Raw genomic sequence first — 22,291 nt, 5'->3', positions numbered from 1 at the left:
GTTTCAACAGTTGACCTTTAGACTAGCATGAAAGATATTGTCGTATGGTGATGTACGTATTTGAAATTCTTTAATCTCTTACGAAAGTTTTTACGAGATTATTATGTACTCTAAATGTATTAATTTTGGTGCACCCAAATTTTCACGCAGTTTCAAATCATAACAAATTAGCGCATTCTCATATTTTCTGTAGGAAAAGCACATAAGAAATGTAACTTGCACAATTACAATTAAGCGCAATGCTCCAAGAGAGATGAGCGATAAAATATGTACATTTCCAGTATACTGTAAAAGTGGATATTTTCGCGCGTGGAAATTTTCGCTTAGCCAGCTTCCAAAGTGTTCACGGTGTGGATATTTTCGCGCCGTCAAGATATTTTTTGCGCTAACATGTATCTTTTATATTTAGTATTTTTATGTGTTAATATATTCGCGTGTGGAAATTTTCGCGGAGATTTACTGATAGCGAAATAAGCGAAAATGTCCACACCGCGAATATTACCACTTTTACAGTATTATATGTAGCTTTCTTGTAAGGGTTAAAATGTTGGAATGTTCTAGGATAAAACATTAAATATGATTATCGATCACTTGATTAAATTGGAAAATTGTTAAATTTCATACATTAAAAGGGTTTGCCTCCAAATTCTGTACAGTCAAGTCTACAAGTAATATTTGACACGGTGACTATGTATATTGGCAATATCAGCACACTGTAATATTATCAAGTAAGATACGCTGGCTTCTGCATCTCGTTTTTATCCCTTAGCATAATTAGCAAGTCGTAGAAGGACTAAACAAACTATTTGAATAATGTCGCGACAGTAGAATATACAGCTGTACTTATTGTTCTTTTGAAACCAATTATTGAAAATGATTGAAATCAAATTTTGGAGGCTCTTTACAGAAGTCCCCAAACTACACAATTTTCACAGATTCATAGAATTGTCTTTCATTTGAACTGTTCTTGAATTATTTGTCACGCCCTAGGGTAGTCTTTCTCTATCACCCCTGTAGGGCGATCGGAAACATGCATTTTGTTCGCCGGATAACCATTCATTCACGAATGGCGTTGATGAGTGTTTTTGGTGTAGTTTATAAGTAGTAATTATGATTTTCAAAAACAAAAACATTTCAAACATTTATATTTACTGATGAGAGGAATGGTTCTCAGTTTTACCACTGACTATGGAAAACGCAATTTTGTTCTGAAAAATTGTTCCCTAGTTATAAAACGGAATTTTGCTTATCACGTTCGAGGTCATGTGGCGGGTAGTTCCGAGTTCTCCCTTTGGTATAACAGATAGCACGTGCTGGCATTCTGACTGGGAAATAACCGGAACATTAACACCCCCGTCGTCTGATATAAGCATACACACACATTTGAAATCCAAAAACCTGGATAAAGTACTGCAGTATTTCTATCATTGTACAGCAATGCCTCAGGTAGATGATAGTGCAAGGATAGGATCAGAAAGTAGAAGAGATAAAATCTTAAAACGCTGGATTAATTTTTGTGTTGTCATTTTAGCCATGCAATAGTTCAAAATACATTTTATGTGTATAGATAAGGAAAATCTAACGCATTATGTAATAATATGATTAAGAACCCCACGACCAAACGATGCTATCTGTCAAAGTAGATGAAATTCTAATCAGTGGTTAAGAAGGAGAATATTGTATGGCACGGATCCTTCGGACCAGGCGAGTTAAAAACTCGACACTTTTAAGCAAGCAGTTTGGTTTTGTATTGTATAACGTCCTATTAACAGCTTTAGTCATTTAATAACGTCCCTTCGTCCCTGTGTGTAAAATGCATGTGCGTAGTTGGTATGTGTGCGTTAAGGGAGGCTGCAGTATGCTTGTGGCGAGTTTGGCTTCTTGTGATAGACATTTCTGTAAACTGTCGGATATGAGAGTGAACTGTGAATGTGAGCTGTATTACTGAAGACCTGTTAAAGTATGTTGCTCTTCAACCTGGAACGCTGAATATTATGTCAACAGAAATATTATTGAAATTAGGATAGTTTCGAGAGAATAAAAGCATCTCAAATTCAGAAAGCATTACTCCGTTTTTAGGTTATGGAACATTCATCCCTATATTGCTGAACCAGTTTCTACGTTACAATATTATGTAAACACTGCAACTGTTGGACTTTTCCACCAGGATCCTGTTAAGTTATCAATGCATTTCGACTTGATTTTAGTTATTATAATGATACAAAATAGGATATTAGCTTCATATGCATGATTTAATCCCCAAACTGCAAAATTATGCAATAAATTGTTCAGTCAGATTCATTCAATAACGACGCAATGAATGCGTTTAATTTTTGAAAAAGCATTTATGATAATTTATATAATTATAAAATGATTTCAATATCTGGTCTATAATCGGTGGTTTAGCAATTATATATTTTTTCATTGACTTAAAGAGCAAGATAAATTGTATCATGCATTTTTTGTATATTTCGCATCCATTTCCTACCGATCTGACGGACGATTTCGTATCTCGCTGTTTGATCAGTTCATACTAGACTTGCTAGAGTTAATATAATACAAATGCATACCAGCTTGTGAGAACGATTATTTATTCAAACTTGCATATTGATATTTAATGTTACTGTAAACATTTTTTCATTCATTCTAATTGGCTTAAATAGTGACACGTGATTCCTGGTAAAAGGTAATATTCACCGGCGGTGAAAGGAAAAGTGGTAAAAAATTGCTGGTATTTTGGTGTTTCTAAAAATTGCTTAATTAGTAAAATCTTCCCCTTGGTATTGTCTAACAGCGTCAAATATCTTGTAAGCAGAAACACGACAAACAATAACTTTGATTGTTAGAATATTAAATTATCTCAGAATCAGTGGATTGAATGCATTTTAATGCTTTAGTTTACTTTTAATTGTGTTGTGATTAAAACATATAATTAACTATCAGCAAATGCAAATGCAAATAACACATGTTACTTGCATTCATCGCATATGATTATTAAAATCAAACAGCCATTATATAATGAAAGTATCACAGGCTTTTGATTTCGGTCAACACATGGTTTTATTTATAGAACTGGGACTTCGCCTTGGTTAATATTTCTCGGGTTAATAAAACCATGAATCTACCTTATAAAAAGGCTATAACTGTATATTTTCTATTGACGACAAACATGAATATTGCAGCATTATACTGTGTTTCTAATATATATACACATGTATATATATATTTATACCCCATACATAAATCTTATTCACATTGGAGGAGCCATCCTCAATTTGGATCGTTGAATATAAGCCAGTCTCTGAATAAAGCCTAAGAATATAAGAATCCTAAGAATAGAAATCGGTTGTAATGACATTGATTAGTTTTTAAGATGATACCTATTAACCACACATTCACAGCTCATTCTCACATCAGACAGTTTGATGGAAATGTCTATTAGCGAGAAACTGATGTCGACGTTTTAGTGCTACCTGACAGAAGCACATTGCCGAACCGAAGACATCCCTTAGGAAATGTCCCATGGCCACATTTTACTGACAACGGGTAAACCAGTCGTCCCACTCCCGAAATACTGAGCGCTTAGTAGGATTAGCAACTACCATTCTCCGGTACGTCTCGGCCAGGGGACAGAACCTAAAGTCTTTCTCACAAGGGCGAACTCTCTATATACCTAAGCAAGATGAAGTAATTTGATAAAGACGATGCCATGTTAAACATTAATCATAGGCAACGGCACTGGCGGTAGGTAGAGACATACAGGCTGAAACTGTGTAGTTTATGAAGAGTTTTATCAAGTTATTAAAGTAAACATTACTATCAGATACTACAGTGTACATATTAACGGAGGATAATACCGAATGATTATTTGGAATTAACTTTCTCTTCTGATTTCATTGATAAGTCATTTTCATTAATGAAAGGTAAACTTACATGAGACATTAAGAATTATCAGCAAAATATAATCCTCTGACGACATTTAATTCAAAACGAGGATGTGAAGACGGCAAGGTTACCATCCTATCACTTAAACCTTATCTTTGTTATTCAGTGACTTTTTTCAGATCTAAAGCACATTGAGCCTCCAAGTGACCGAATTCCACTATATCGAGAAGGAGTAGGTGTATCAGAGGTCAACTGTACCCGTTACAGTAATTTCTGTCAGTTTTTGGCCATTTGTACTTTGGACTTTGTACTTTGTACTCGTATCAAAATGACAGGTATGACAGCATGGCGGCATGACAACACTCCCCTCCCTCCACTGGTTTTTGGGTTCATCTGCATTGACCGAGTGTTCACTTCTTCATATGAGTGTACTTTGAGCATTAACGAATTCTCAGCAAAATATAATCCTCTGACGACATTTAATTCAAAACGAGGATGTGAAGACGGTAAGGTTACCATCCCATCACTTAAACCTAATCTTTGTTATTCAGTGACTTTTTCAGATCTAAAGCACATTGAGCTCAAAAGATCTAACAATGTAGAAACACATGTTTCGACATCAGTACTCTTAACCTTTGATCACGTGATTTTTGTTATCAACATTAAATTTCATGAACATTTCTGCAATATTCAAGTAGCAAGTTTAGTATTGTCCTGTTTTCAAAATCCGATTTGAGCAAATTATCCATCGGACCGGAAACAACCCCCTTTTTTGACCTGTATTGTCTGTATCAAGGTCGACTGGCTAGTGGACGAAGTGGTTAGTTGTGATTTGATTGACACAGTTTATCATTCACGTATGTGTGTAAAGTTTAAGTATATGGTTATAGTTCTCACTTTCTCGGCCGTGTCAACATTTTGGAACAAATAAAAACACAACTGTATGGAAACTATTTCATCATTTTATTCCGTAAATGAATACTTCATCTGAGAAAGCATTCAAATTCAATATGAAATATGGGACACAAAATCACGAAAAAATCCCCAACAAATTATTTGACTTTCACGTAAAAGAAACTAGCAATATGTAATTTTTCGTATGTTTATTAACACCATTTTGACGTCATAATAAATATGTGATGTCGCATGATTGTCTAGGTAGACGGAAACGTACCATCCGAGCCTTATTTCGTCTGTCTTATATAGAAACGAAACTTGAAAGTTTTTTGCTTTCATTCTCATAAAATGTATTTAATGTGATAAATAGAATCTTACACTCGTGGCTATGTCATATGGAATTTATTAAACTCGTTGATATGTGAATTGATATGTATACCACTCGCCTAAAGTTTCGTAGCATACAAATTATTGATCTCATTAATAAATTCAATATGAATATCAGGCACGATTGTAAGATCCTCTCTTTATAAGAACAGACTACACACTTAATGTTTATTATCAACACAGAAAAAATCCTGATGACACCTATGATATTAGTTATACATAAACGTTATAGGGAAATATATAGTCAAGTAAATTCAATCATAAAAATGAAAAAAAGAAGTCAGGAATCTGAATTCATAACATGAAACACATATTTCAAGTATATTTTTAAAGTTATACATATTCACTGGCTTTACATACGTATATCGTGATATTTAATTTCCTGTATGAATCCAAATGTCAACTCCATGATTATGAGTTTCAGTGGGTGGCTTCTAAAATAAATACGACCTTTTGTCTCCCATTATATCAAAATGTTGAATATGTAACTTCTATCTTATGAACGAGATCAATGTAAAATCATTGGTCTATTTATTTGGCTTGAGTCAAATATTCAAGTTCTTTATTACGTTTAGCCTTATAACTTATAACTTGGTTCATAGTGTATGTACAATGTATATACAAACGCAAAAACCTTACTAATACAATAACCATTTAAAAATAAATCATCCTACTCTAGATATTCCGTAGTGTAGACAATACACCTACACATTATCTAAAGCACTTGCTCTTTTTGCCATAGCAATATATATACATATTTCTCTACATCAGAATTATGCTTTTCTATTAGTTGGTGCGAGCAGCTCTACTATTTTTAATATACAACCATCCTTGTATAATATTTTGATAAGAGTTTTGCGCAATGTTTCGTAATACGGACATTTGAAGAACGAAATGTATCTTCAACAACTCAATAACACCCCTAGGTAGTCAGATTTATCTACAATAACCAATAGGCATCTATCAAAAGTCCAACTTTCAGTATCCTTTATTATCCCACAATTACGAACAAGAGATCCCAGAGGGATCTTGGCGCCCACCATTGAATGATCTTCATAGGTTCCATGTCAGATTGATCTTTTCTCTACTTTTCCCTTCCTTTAAGTCTTACTAATCTGTGTAAATTCAGAAACAGCCCTCTATAGCTAGTACTTTTCCAACAAGGGGAACCTATATACAAAATTTAAGATTTAGCAATAATGGCTGTCTGTCGGCCATGTTGTTTTCCGATTGGTCCCAATATGCAAAACTATATATAGCTAGGCACTGAGGGGAACCTACATATGAAATTTGAGAAAGATCCCTTCAGTACTTTCTGAGAAATAGCGATAACAAACTTCAATTGTCAAAATCCAAGATGGCTGCCCGTTGGCCATGTTGTTTTCCGATTGGTCTCAAAATGCAATATGCATAACTAAACACCGATGGAAACCTACATTATTATGTACATATGAAATTTGAGAAAGATCCCTTAATGACTTTCTGAAAAATAGCGAAAACAATCTTCAATTGTCAAAATCCAAGATGGCTGCCTGTCGGCCATGTTGTTTTCCGATTAGTCTCAAAATGCAATATGCATAACTAGGCACCGAGGGGAACCTGCGTATGAAATTTCAGAAAGATCCCTTCATCAATTTCTGAAAAATAGCGATAACAAACTTCAATTGTCAAAATCTAAGATGGCTGCCTGTCGGCCATGTTGTTTTCTGATTAATCTCAAAATGCAATATGCATAACTAGGCACCGAGGGGAACCTGCGTATGAAATTTCAGAAAGATCCCTTCATTCCTTTCTGAAAAATAGCGATAACAAACTTCAATTTTCAAAATCTAAGATGGCTGCCTGTCGGCCATGTTGTTTTCTGATTAGTCTCAAAATGCAATATGCATAACTAGGCACCGAGGGGAACCTGCGTATGAAATTTGAGAAAGATCCCTTCATTCCTTTCTGAAAAATAGCGATAACAAACTTCAATTTTCAAAATCTAAGATGGCTGCCTGTCGGCCATGTTGTTTTCTGATTAGTCTCAAAATGCAATATGCATAACTAGGCACCGCGGGGAACCTGCGTATGAAATTTCAGAAAGATCCCTTCATTCCTTTCTGAGAAATAGCTATAACAAACATCAATTGTCAAAATCCAAGATGGCTGTCTGTCGGCCATGTTGTTTTCCGATTGGTCTCAAAATGCAATATGCATAACTAGGCACCAAGGGAAACCTACATATGAAATTTGAGAAAGATCCCTTCAGTACTTTCTGAGAAATAGCGATAACAAACTTCAATTGTCAAAATCCAAGATGGCTGCCTGTCGGCCATGTTGTTTTCTGATTGGTCTCAAAATGCAATATGCATAACTAGGCACCGAGGGGAAACTTCATATGAAATTTGAGAAAGATCTCTTTAGTACTTTCTGAGAAATAGCGATAACAAACTTCAATTGTCAAAATCCAAGATGGCTGCCTGTCGGCCATGTTGTTTTCCAATTGGTCTCAAAATGCAATATGCATAACTAGGCACCAAGGGGAACCTACATATGAAATTTGAGAAAGATCCCTTCAGTACTTTCTGAGAAATAGCGATAACAAGAATTGTTTACGGACGGACGGAGGGACGGACGGAGGGACGGACGGACCACGGACCACGGACGCAGGGCGATTTGAATAGCCCACCATCTGATGATGGTGGGCTAAAAATATATCTTTAGCTTCTCAACGTAATCAATTAAAATCCCATTTGGAAGTATACCCCAGAAAAGAATCTACCGTGTTTTGTAGACCTTGAGAGTTCCGCTATAATCACCGTATCATCAGAAAACATTAACAATACTATATTATTTTCATTTCCATTGATAGACAGTTATCATTTAGAAAATGCATTTCAGTCGTTTCCTCGAAACAATTCAATCTTATACTCAATGTAAAACGTTGTAGAATAATTTGGATATTGTTTCCCTTTTATGATCAATTCAATTTCTATATATAGAAGTTAGTGCTTGAAATGGTATTATTCTGACTTTTAAACAGTAAAATATCAACCTAAATCAGCCTTGGCCAATCTTAATTTCAATGTTATAACCACTATAAAATCAATTGATGATTTGTTTTGTTTCCAATCTTGATGTTCCATACATCTGTATTGAAGTTGTAACAAACACGGGACATCAGCGATAACACATTACTAGCCAGTGAACTGTGTGAACCTAGCAACGAGTACATGGTGCTGAGTAATGAGTGTTTAAACAAACCGAAAGACCGCGGGCTCAATAAACGTGTTTGTTCATATATATCTTAAATTTAAAAGTCTTCGTTCCAAACAAAATGAATATAAACCTACATAGCTTAATATACTTGGTTATCATGACAAACAGCTTTCGTTATAAATATATCGTGTGCTATTTACCTTGGTTTAAAGAATGAACATATCAATACTTTATTTGAAAAGCAGTACATTTCACCTGGTATGGCTTTAATTGAAATATTAATTACAATTTCTCTTATCAAGCTTACAATTCATATATAATATTCGGTGTGTATTTATTTGTGCGCTATATTTAATGACCACGAATATACCGAAAATAACCCCCCGCGAATATAACAAGCTGTACAGTAAGTTACTATACGATCTAAAACTTCATTCAAAATATTAATGAAACTAATCTGAAAACTAAACAATATAGTACGTACGTGTATATACCGAATTACTTATATCCAATCTTAAAAAATCAACAACTAATTGAATAAATTTAAATTTCACACATAATTCAATAAATTAAATTCATCCTAATTTCAATACACAATGATGACGAAACGAAAACCGCTTCTTTTTTAAACATTTAAGATGGTACAAATGATACGATTGAATAAATAACAGAGCAGGTAAACATATAAATAACAGAACAGGTAAACATATAAATAAGCATATGAAACACACTAAATATGATTCGTCAATGTAAAACAATAAGTGGAAACGAAGTTGAAGCTGATAAGGAATAAATAAAATGAGTATGGAGGCTTTACAACAAATATCATTAGCTGGACGTGTACGACATTTTGACCAAGTTGTCTGGTCGCGTGGATTAGGCAATGGATTTAGTAGACAATTTATCTCAAACGTACCTAATGCCTCAGGTATAAACGTGGCAATGACCTTGTTCTGAATTGTTTTGTTGGACTTTCATCACCTGTTGACAGCATGGTGTAACCCGGTAGGACTCTGACCTCTGTACTTGTTGAATTGATTAAAACAATTATCGATCAGGTTTTTGTTTTTGTTTTTTTTATCGATCAGGTTTTATGACCAAACGACATACTTGTGATCGTAAATATTGGCGTGATACAATTTTCTTCTTTGAAATTTCACAAACCGACTGTGTATGATAAAATACTTTAATGTTTTCTAACGCTTCCAAGTGACCGAATTCCACTATATCGAGAAGGAGTAGGTGTAACAGAGGTCAACTGTACCCGTTACAGTAGTTCCTGAGTCAGTTTTTGGCCATTTGTACTTTGGACTTTGTACTTTGTACTGGTATCAAAATGACCGGTATGACAGCATGGCGGCATGACAACACTCCCCTCCCTCCACTGTTTTTTGGGTTCATCTGCATTGACGGAGTGTTCATTTCTTCATATGAGTGTACTTTGAGCATTAACGAACTTGATACTATAATATGAGAATGTTTTGGGTTTCTTTCCCATTATTCTCGGCATATCTTCGTCAAAAGTTGTCTGGGTATAAGAGTGGCCATGTATTTAGTGGTCCCTTTCCTCTGGGGGTCTATATGGTACACCTAATTTCTCCAAAACGGACGCCTCAGTTGGTGTAGGTACTGGTGTGCCCTCAAATACCTTCTCGGATCCCTGAAAAATATCATTAACAGCTGTATCATAATCTACATCAAAAGGTCTACACGTACTTCAAACGCGATGTCCATCAACAGTATATTTGATTATAATAGATATATATATATATACAATTATATACATACAGTTTCTAATTTATTACAATTATAAATCGTCATTAAATCAACAATAGAAACGTTCTTTTTATTTAGACATTTCTATAAATTGCCATTAAAAACAACAATAGAAACATACTTTTTACTTAGAAATTTCTCTAACCAAATGACAGTTTTACTATGATGTTTTTTTCAGGCTTACATTTCTAACCACTCCAGCGTTGAGGGAATGTTCCGACAATGACATGCCTTTTTTCTTTGCTAAATGTCGCAATGAACGGTTAAAGTGGGCGGATCCAGTGAAATACACCAATGCGCATGCGTACTCGTCATAGGGAACAACGATGATATCAAGTCGGCGATGCTAGAACCAACAAATAGTGTTATATTTATGAAGAATACAAAATGGTACCCTGTTAATCCAGTTATTCTGTATCAAAGATGTTTCGTCGCCGAGTTATTATGATCAACTGAAAACAACACTGTTGTGTAGTTTATATATATATATACATATATATTAGGCTATTACCGCCCTTCAAAATTTTCATCAATTGAAGAAATAATTTATTGTATTCCAAAAACATTCTCCCGTGTTCCATCTCAATATTTTAAAGTTACTTTAGGTCTGAAGGCGATTATACCGGTATTAAGACCGTTGTTATAAATTGTTTTCACTTTTTAATCATTTCTATAAAATACTCTACTTGTCATTTTAATCATTTTTGAGAAAAGTAGTGCATACGCTGCAGGCGATGCTGAATCTCTACGCGTTCTTGGGAAAAATATGTTTTCATTCCTAAAAACCTCAGTTTTCAGTTTTCAGGAATGAAAGACGTATATCTTTCTTACGTAAGATCTTTTTTCTGTAGTTTCCACTCCATATGATTTACAAAACCTGACTTAGCATGTATATGTTTTGTACTTTTATCATTTTCGATTAATACCACTTTTAGATATACATATACAGTCAGATGTCAGATGGAAGCAGCAAATCCCTCATTCACTTTTCTCTCCCTTTTTATTAACTATGTATTCAATTATTTGATCGAATTCCAACTGATGTTTTCACATTATACTCTATTGCCATTATGATACGATGTTTTGTTTTATCATATCTATGCTGCTATGTAACTTCAATATATGTATATATATATAGGTGTCAGATTTATATAAGTGTCTTGACACTTATTCCTGTTTCTTTTTGTATAATTCATGTTATATATATATCTATCATTAATTGGAAATTATCAAGTAAACAAGAGCTGTTGGAGAACAGCATAGCTCGTCTCGCAAATGTTTGTCAATAAATAATTAAAATATATTAATTGGAACGGTTTCGCAAATTGCATTAATAATTTTTATATTGTTTACTTGATCAGATTATGTTTTGTGAATTTATGCAATTTTCAAAACAATACCAATTTATATATATATAAATTATTTATTGACAAACATTCGGGAGACAAGCTATGCTGTTGTAGATTAAATGAATATATTAAATACAAATGTAATTGCTTTTGAACATATTTCTTTAATTTTTTGACAAAATATTATCCTAATGAGAGTTGTCTCCCTTGAAAAATGTGGACTGGTATAAATTGTCTATTGTGATCATTTCGACATTGTTTTATTTTCAGTTTCACCCCAAGAAGGGATAGTGTAACTCCATAGGGACTCTTTTACCAAATATCAGCACCCTAGTACAATCATAAAGTGATGTGTTAATAGCTTTCAACATTTGCACAAAAATTTTAAAAAATGTGTTTTTTTCCCAAAAAAAATCTTTCAGTTTAACTCCGGCAAGAGAAAGTTTAACCCCCACAGGGAACCTAATACCATGTATTACTATGGCTTTCAACACTCACAACATAAACTTAACACAAAGTCCAAAGATTTAAAAACAAAAACAAAAAAACACAGATTTAAAAAGAAAAAATTCAATTTTTTTTTCAGTTTTACTCCAGGAAGGGATTGTCTTACTCCATAGGGACTATATTGCCAAATATCAGCACCCTAGTACAATTATAAAGTGATGTATTAAAACCTCTTAAACACTTGCACCAAACACTTAACGCAGAAATATACTAAGTCAAAAAATTTGAATATTCTGGTTTTTTCCCAAAAAAATCTTTTAGTTTAACTCTGGCAGGGGATAGTTTAACCCGAGAGGGACTCTATTGCCAAATATCAGCACCCTAGTACAATTATTAAGTGATGTATTAATACCTTTCAACACTTGCACCAAAAACTTAACGTAGAAATTTTCTAAGTCCAAAAATTTGAAAATTCTGGTTTTTTCCCCCAAAAAATCTTTTAGTTTAACTCTGGCAGGGCATAGTTTAACTCCAGAGGGACTCTATTACCAATTATCAGCACCCTAGTACAATTATAAAGTGATGTATTAATACCTTTTAACACTAGCACCAAAAACTTCAGTCCAAAAATTTTCAAAAATCTGTTGTTTTTTTTCAAAAATCTTTTAGTTTAACTCCGGCAGGGGATAGTTTGACCCCCACAGGGACCATTTAAGCATTGAACTGTTACCAAATGGTAGTATACAGTCGATATGAATACAATTTGGGTGACAGATAAATAGAATGTCGCCCGTTAGGGCGACATGAAATATTTATCTGTCACCCAAATTGTATTCATATCGACTGTATACTACCATTTGGTAACAGTTCAATGCTTATATTTACATTCATAATTTTATTTTATTTACTGTAGCTTAAGACGCGTTTAAATTTGCCGCTTCTCCTATCACTGACGTCATCAAGTTCAAATACCGGAACAGCCGAAATTTCCAGAAGGAATAATATAGTCCCTCATGTCGTTAACAATAGCAATCACATGAAATTTTTTTTGCACAATTTGGCTTTATATTATATTTATAAACGTTTGTAGATATCTTCAAATTGTTCACAATTGCATAATTTCTGATTGTTTAAAAATAAAGCCGTTTTTCGGCGCATGATATACGGTTAACATTTAGAAGTGATTATGCGGCGTTGAATGGGTACTGCACAGGACAGACTCGATTCCTCGGAAACACTTATGTTTCTATCGACTGGATTTACGTTATTTTCAGAGGAATATCATCTCTTAAATTCTAAATGAACGTCGTCTTGACAGTAGGTGAAAACGATTTCAAGGATATTTCATTAGAAACAGAATCCAGTCTAACCGGTCACATCAGTGTCGCTAAATTAGCAGACGATGTTCAACTTCACAGGGGCTCGATTTTGGAGTAAGGTAGGCCTTTGACATCAGTGAATAACCACATAACTATAATTCAGTATGCATACACAACCAGAAACCATGTCGATACTGCCGATTTTTCGCAAGATTTTTTTTTTTAAAGGCTGGACTTTAAATGTTGTCGTGTGTAGCATTTCTGACAATTCGACAACGAGCCCCTGTGTGACGACAGTGACAATTTGATTACTTCCTATAGATCAGGAATAGAGCTTATAATAATTTTGTGTCGAGTCGGTCGACTTCATATTTTCTATTTTTAAATTTTACTCTCATAACTTGCGTTGCTTTTTTTTGTTGTGGTTTACGTAGATAAATGCTAGCATTCGAAATCTCTCCTGGCCGAATGTAACTGGGGACCATTGTTTTGACCAGCAACACCTGGGGCTGTATCCCTACTCTGACCGAATCACTGTAAATTGTAGTATACACTCTGATGAATACAATTTGGTTTACTAACGACATATAGGCAAATGCAACACAGAATGTAAATATATTACCATAAATTACTATGCCTTTCAACACTTGCACCAACAATTTAACATTTGAAAAACCAACGCCGACGCCGGAGTGACGACATAAGCTCTCACTCTTATTCGAGGAGACGAGCTAAAAACAGTTCAAAACTAAACGAGTCCTTGAATTTTTAAAATTCAATGTTACAGAGCTTCTTGCTGAAAAAATAGTGACGAAATTCCTAAATTGCATATGAAATGTAAAGGAATATAAGAATATGTAGATATCTTGCAAATATTCATGAACAAAGCATTTTATCAAAATGATATGAAACTTAAATCGTTGACATTTCCACTTAATATTCCCATTGTACAACACCATACTGATAAATTATATATTATCCCAATTGTTAATTTCCCATTTATATATAATAAAGTATCATCCCTGCTTCTCATACGTTCGGTGTTTACATACCAAAGCTGATTCGATATGCAAGACATTGCTTCTATTATCACGATTTTTGTTAATTAACATTAAATTAACAATACAAAGTTTCGAGAGGTGCAGGTTGATGAAGTCCCTGGGAAAGTGTTGTGGTCGACACCATGCTCTCATTTGGAAATATTCTATTTCCTTGTGTGATATGAGTCAGATATTGTCCATGCTTGTTGATATGCCTAGTGGTTCCGTTGTCGCCACCTTAGTTCTCTTTTTGAGAATATGACTTAACCGAGATTTGACCTAGATTTGTATGACGGGTGTCGCCGTGACCTAGATTTGTGTGACGGGTGTCGTCGTGACCTAGATTTGTATGACGGGTGTCGTCGTGACCTAGATTTGTATGACGGGTGTCGTCGTGACCTAGATTTGTATGACGGGTGTCGTCGTGACCTAGATTTGTATGACGGGTGTCGTCATGACCTAGATTTGTATGACGGGTGTCGTCGATGAAGCAGAGGAAGCTTACACTCTCTGAACACTTGGTCTTATTCTCCTTGTAATTTTTCAAGGGTCTTCATGTAAATCTGTATTTTTGTATATTTTACCCTTAATTTATCGATTTTGAGTTAGAAATGAGGTTTCGTTATTATGCCAGTATTCTGTATTATTTTCGTACATATCCTTGAGATTTCTGAGTGGCAGGCTTAGACATTTATAGTTCTCAAAGTTGGTTGCAGAAACCTTGCCCCTTCACAATTGAATTATTATGAATCGTTGAAATCGTTCAGAATATTCACAAGAATTTGATATCGTCGTAGAATTATCTAGTGTACAGAATTTACAAAACTGATTACATCATTTATTTCAATCAACTAATAGATATATATACTATCAGATATTCGTCAAATTACTAAACCCATCCTACGGACTTTAATCTCTTGGTTTTAAACATTTCGAGAAACCACAGGGGCCATCTTAATCCCCCTCAGTTTCATCTTACCATATATGACCGTCCATTCGCCCCCTCATAATTTACAACTAAACTCAATTACGCACGCAATCCACATCATTACAGTAATATCTGTCCACACGCCGACACCTAGAATTACAATTCACACATATTCGCCACCAACAGTTTAACCAACGCATCATTTCTATGTTCACCTGACAATACACATTCAGGATTCAAAATGGAAAACCTTATCAAAGGTTAAAATTTACGTCTTTTGTGTTAACTATATATAGAATTCGCCATTTAAAGAGTTAAAATGGCTATAAACAGCCAATCGGCTGATGATGTGCCCTCTTCCCTTACATAACCAGCAAATTTTCCGACCTGTCCATATTTCCCCGACAATCCGGATTATCATGTTCAATGAGAATACATGGTCAGAGTATATTATTAGCTGTATTTTGGCGAGGGTAAAGAAAGACAAAGTGGCGAGCTTATATCTTACCACACTGACCGTGTATTCTATTTATCCTGCTACAGTCATAGAAAATAAGCATTTTAAAGTGAAACGGTGTAACAACGTTCCAAATTTGTTCGCCTTTTAAACGTTGTTTCACTTCGAAGTAGGTCAGTCGAATTGACGCACGTGCCAAGATTCTAAAATACAACTGTTTTCCGTCACTGCCGAATAGGTCTACAACATAAATATATGATGTAGGTGTATTCCGACAATGCGAATGCCAGTTGCAGGATAAATACATGCATCCTATATCCGATTATCAATATTTACCCGTCTATTCTCCCCTGGTAGTTTACATACTCCGAGGTACTTTTTCTGGTTACCGTCATCCTCAGAGGTTACGAGGTCATCCGTGAGAAACCCTAAAATGAAATGAATAAAGTTCATTATCAATAATTGTTTAATTTGTATTCTTTTTTGACATAAGATATGACTTCTTACAAGAACTCCTGTGAATGTCTGTGAAAGGTAACTTGAATGAAAGCGTTGTCTCCCCTACACCATACTTGTGAAGATGAATAATAGTTCAGTATGAATCACATTTTGAACACAAATCTTTAATTCATTAAAACAATACTATCTGTTGTCCTCATACAAGGCATGAAATAACACACAAAAATGAAAACAAGTAACAACAGCGTCATCAAATAAACATGGAACCAAAATAAGCGGGAGCTTACATATACATGTATAAAGGTCGCCTTAAAAGTATAACCTTTGACTTTTTTACCATTATAACAATGTACTGAGAGTTTCATAAGATATCCTGTTCAGTTCTTAAGTATGCAAATCAAATACATGTATTGTAAATTATAAAATTTATTGAATTATGGTGTCTTCAATCACCCCCTTCAGGATTTTGGCATTTCTTCCGGCCTTTTTCGCGTTTTTAGGTCTCCCCCATAGCATCATTGACGAGTCCTAGAAGGACGAAACAACTGTATTATGTTCCTTACATCATTGACGAGTCCTACAAGGACGAAACAGCCGTATGGTAATTCATTTTGGGTTTACTGTATCTAACTAACGAACAGTTTTGAAAGGAACTAAAACCTATATAATAAACATATGTATAAACATTTGACTGGCAACAGCCAGTACTATATCCTGCACACAAGCTTGTTCGGAGAGTGATCCAGTATGATTAGCTGGGGATGTAATACCTATATTCAATGCTGCGATAATGACATTTTTATTGACATTTTTGTGAGATATTTTTTTTACGAACGGATAAGGTATAAAAAGTCATCCAAGCCAAGTTATTGATAATAGATACAAATTACTGTTTCTGTTGCACCCTGTAAGGTTTCTAAAGTGATATCATTATCTAAAAAGACAGAGGTAAAGTTAAGGAACTGAAAATTGGTCTCAACAAATTTTAAAATGCCACATGAAACGTGCAATATCTCTGCTGTTTTGCTTTGTTGTTATTGTTTGTTGTTTTTTTGTCTTTTTGTTATTTTCATTTTGCTTTGTTTGTTAATGGTTACCATCTGTCGATTTGTATTCTAGTACATAATAACAACTACATGTATGTTTGTTTCTAGTGCAAAATAACAACTTTGCTTTGTTGTCTAGTACATACCAATCATGCTGTTTTTATTGAATAACAAGAATGCCGAGACTTTGACTTGCAGTATGACTTGAAGACACTTCATCAGTTTGTTTATTTCTTAGTTAATTAAACCTTTTTTTTTCTTCCAGCTGCTTTATTTATTTGTAACAGTTTACAGCAGGTTGCTAGAATTGCATCAAAACATCAACAGCCAGATGTTATGAGGACTCCTAAGTCCCCTAGACTACCCCCCCCCCCCCCCCCCCAGGACTCCTAAGTCCCCTAGACTACCCCCCCCACCCCCCCACCTTAGTCGCTAATGAAGCTAATACTCAATTCTTTACTATATTTGCACATTTGTAACAACAAAGTATAATTTGAAGGCAAATTAACATAACAAACAACATGAATGTTTCATATCAATACAACAACATTAAACTGGAATTCTGTTAGTACATCACCAGTATTATCAAGGCAGACAGTCTATGCTTTCCTTAATCCACTCTCCTCAGTTTCAGAGAATATTTGATAAATAAGTCCAGTATAAGCTGCAGATTATAAGAAGCCAGGATTGACGTCAACAAAATAAAGTTTTCTGCACGACTACTCGGCAAGTACTTAGAAAAACAACCTTTCAGTTTTTATACAGAGGCAGTAAAAGAAAACGTTTTCCCTCATTTCCAGTAACTCAAAATTAAGAACACTTCCATCAACTCCATATTTCTTACTAAGCCCTAAATCTCTTGGTTTGTTTTTCAACAGCTAATTCTTGTTAATGTTCGTAAAGCCGAAAAGATGGACTAATTAGAAACCACATCTTTCAGCAAATTGAAACCTGATGCAGTGATGTCATGACGTTAACATGGTATATTTGTACAAGAGCTTTGCATGGTCGTACTGACGTACTACACGATTACTCTATAACTGGAGGTAATACGTGGTGACCAATACAAATACAAGGGAAAGGATTATCGTTACACATGTCCTCGACACAACCAATACTGATACAACTGATACTACATGTAATTGAAATCGTAGAAGCGTTCGCGGTATCGTATACCCATGCATATTAAATATTTAGGTGGTCGAGCGGCACAGTGGTAACGCAGGCGGCCAGGGTTCGATTCCCTGATCGGAAATGAAAAGGTACACCGGGTTCAACTGCCAACACGTGAGTTTTCCCAGGGTACTCCGGTTTCCTTTCTCAGTAAGAACCCATGCGCGCTTCCATTCGGGCAAGAGTGATTAATATAAAGTGATATGATTTGTTTCGCAATCGTTGTGAACTAAATAAAGTTTACTTTTTCACCAAATATTAACGCGATTGGAGAGCATTTGAAACTGGGGAACACAATAAAATAAAAAGAACAAGTAAATACTTCATTTGAGTTAAGTGGAAACGAGGTGAGCTTGATATGTCAATAGGTTGTATCGTGCGTTTGATAAAGAAGTATAATAATATACACGTTTGTTCAATTATTCATTTATATTACAACAGCAAATACACCTCAATCGTATTTTCAAGCAAGAATTATGTGATCATCACTTCTAACTATAACGATAATTTGAGCAATATTTTAGTATTTTAAACCTACAAGAGGGTCAGATCACAGGAAGATCATGAAAAATACCTTAGAACGAAATAAACCGAAAAGTCTATGTCTTTATGCATAATGTAACATTACTCATGTGATTGTTCCTATTCGATATGCAGATCATGACAAACAATCTACCTCTCGTTTCATCAGAATAAACATTTGATCATCGTACCGGTAAAACTTTATCACCCACGCCTCAGTGTGGATCATACGAGAAATAAGAGACCGGGACATCCGTGGCTGTGGTAGCAGCCATTTTGATCTCCAGTGTAGCTAAATGGATTCAAAATGAGATTCAGTCTGTAAAAAGGTGACATAAAATTTGTAGAAATAATGAACAAAACGAAACTCAGTACTTGCAGATGACTTTAAAACGTGCGCAACGAAAGACTATGATGTACCTTTTTTCTTTCTTTTTTTTTAAAGTTTGATTTCAGAACAATCCATCTACATGGTAGTTCTTTCTGCAAAAAAAAAAAAAAAAATGCAGACTGGAAAAAAAAAAAAAAAAAACTTGCATGATATAAAAAAAAAAGGCGTTACCAGGTTATATACATATCAACATGCATTTTATTGCCTATAAACCATAATAAATTCACTCCACATGCTGCATGTTATAGATTGATGAAGTGCATTTTTATTCTTTAACAATACAATATTCATTCTGGCCGTCAAAAGTCGTCAAATCAATCCTTGGTTCTCTGTATATCCATCGAATCACTGATAATTTATGCTGATGTAATGTCATGATAAGCGAATACCCTTAAATCTCATCGGTTACCCTTAAATCTCACCGGTTACCCTTAAATCTCATCGGTTACCCTTAAATCTCATCGGTTACCCTTAAATCTCATCGGTTTCCCTTCAATCTCATCGGTTACCCTTAAATCTCATCGGTTACCCTTCAATCTCATCGGTTACACTTAAATCTCATCGGTTACCCTTAAATCTCATCGGTTACCCTTCAATCTCATCGGTTACCCTTAAATCTCATCGGTTACCCTTAAATCTCATCGGTTACCCTTCAATCTCATCGGTTACCCTTCAATCCCATCGGTTACCCTTAAATCTCATCGGTTACCCTTAAATCTCATCGGTTACCCTTAAATCTCATCGGTTACCAAAAGGATGTGATTTCATATCACAGGAAGAAATGAAATCTCATCAAGTGAAATCATGTTGTCGACATAAATCTCTTCTCATGGATATCAATAATTGTTATATCTTTTATCTCCCGTCCCCAGACCCATCCCTATCAATCCCGTTCCCAGACCCATCCCATCCTCAGACCCATCCCTATCTATCCCGTCCCCAGACTCATCCCTATCTATCCCGACCCCAGACCCATCACTGTCTATCGCGTCCCCAGACCCATCCCTATATATCCCGTCCCCAGACCCATCCCTATATATCCCGTTCCCAGACCCATCCCATCCTCAGACCCATCCCTATCTATCCCGTCCCCAGACTCATCCCTATATATCCCGTCCCCAGACCCATCCCTATCTATCCCGTCCCCAGACCCATCCCTATCTATCCCGTCCCCAGACCCATCCCATCCTCAGACCCATCCCTATCTATCCCGTCCCCAGGCCCATCCCTATCTATCCCGATCCCAGATCCATCCCTGTCTACCCGTCCCCAGACCCATCCCTGTCTATCACGTCCCAAGACCATCCCTATCTATCCCGTCCACAGACCCATCCCTATCTCTTTCCATCCCCAGACCCATCCCTATCTATCCCGTCCCCAGACCCATCCCTATCTATCCCGACCCCAGACCCATCCCTATCTATCCCGTCCCCAGACCCATCCCTATCTATCCCGTCCCCAGACCCATCCCTATCTATCCCGTCCCCAGACCCATCCCTATCTATCCCGTCCCCAGACCCATCCCTATCTATCCCGACCCCAGACCCATCCCTATCTATCCCGACCCCAGACCCATCCCTATCTATCCCGTCCCCAGACCCATCCCTATCTATCCCGACCCCAGACCCATCTCTATATATCCCGTCCCCAGACCCATCCCTATCTATCCCGACCCCAGACCCATCCCTATCTATCCCGTCCCCAGACCCATCCCTATCTATCCCGTCCCCAGACCCATCCCTATTTATCCCGTCCCCAGACTCATCACTGTCTATCACGTCCCCAGACCATCCCTATCTATCCCGTCCCCAGACCCATCCCTATCTATCCCGTCCCCAGACCCATCCCTATCTCTCCTGTCCCTAGACCCATCCCTATCTATCCCGACCCCAGACCCATCCCTGTCTCTCCTGTCCCCAGACCCATCCCTGTCTCTCCTGTCCCCAGACCCATCCCTATCTCTCCCGTCCCCAGACCCATCCCTTTATATCCTGTCCCCATCCATCCTAATATCCCCCGTTCCCAGACCCATCCCTGTATATCCCATTCTCAGACCAATCCCATCTCTCCCATACTCAGACCCCCTCCCTTCCTCCATCACAAGAGACACACCTTTACCATACTCAGCTTCTTTGTAGACATATTACGATACCATCACCCTTCCCATACCACTCACAGTTACAGCGGAGCCTTTACCTGGAATACATTAATGAAGTTACGATTCCATTAAACGAGTGAGGAGGAATTCCACGCACCTACGTTTCCGAGTATACATCCATACATCCAGTCCTGAGTATTTTGTAGATCACGATTAGAACACATATCATATCTAAATCACTTACACATATCAAATTAAATCTAGCCCGAAACCTCTTGGTGTTTTATCTTGGTATTTAAGACTTGACACCTTTTCAAAAGTGTAATCATGCTCTTACAATGACCTTTGACATTTTGACCGAAAAAAAATCCCTAGCAGGCACTCTAATAAGAGAGCAGTGGTTGAATTTGACTGTGATCAGCCCATTTGAACTTGGGTTATTGTCCAGAAATGGCGATGCGAACGTGCGGAAGGATGGACGGAATGACGGACGGATGACGGACGGCCGGACGGACTGACTGACGATAGGACAGTGGAAATGATAATACCGGTGATAAGTATGATCCATGACGCCTTAAAGTTTGTTTGTTTGCTGGGTGTATCGCCCCGAGAACAGCAAGTGTCATAGTGAGGCTGGGCCTCCTTGTAGTAGTTAGTGACTACCTCAATAAACAACATACGGGAGGCCCATCGCATGCCATCCATAGCAGTTAGGGTAAAGTGTCTTGCCCAAGGACACAACAATGACAGCAAAGACCGGCCCGTTTCTCAGCTTCCGAGAAACACAACTCAAAACGGGTACGGAGCGTCGAGCCACGCATCTCGGACCTTGTCCTGAGGTCACGTGGCCGGCGCTGTAACTGAGTGAGCTATCTCGGCCCCCTACGCCTTAAAAGATCAATAGTTTGGGGACATA

General features: G+C 36.4%; 1 protein-coding gene across 1 annotated transcript in view; it reads right to left on the bottom strand.

Moving 5' to 3' along the window:
- Window positions 1–7,772: 7,772 nt before the first annotated feature.
- LOC117339490 (DNA polymerase lambda-like) overlaps window positions 7,773–22,291 on the bottom strand; it is a 64,428-nt gene continuing 49,909 nt past the window's right edge. Inside the window, exons 7-9 of the mRNA XM_033901107.1 lie at window positions 16,023–16,114; window positions 10,331–10,492; window positions 7,773–10,030 (exon numbers count right to left, since the gene is read on the bottom strand). Of these exons, the coding sequence (XP_033756998.1) occupies window positions 9,923–10,030; window positions 10,331–10,492; window positions 16,023–16,114 (362 nt within the window). The 3' untranslated portion in view covers window positions 7,773–9,922. The remainder of the gene's footprint in view (window positions 10,031–10,330; window positions 10,493–16,022; window positions 16,115–22,291) is intronic.

This window comes from Pecten maximus, chromosome 12 (assembly GCF_902652985.1).
Source record: "Pecten maximus chromosome 12, xPecMax1.1, whole genome shotgun sequence".
NCBI classification, from domain to species: Eukaryota; Metazoa; Mollusca; class Bivalvia; order Pectinida; family Pectinidae; genus Pecten; species Pecten maximus.
This window is presented reverse-complemented; position numbering and strand designations above follow the sequence as displayed.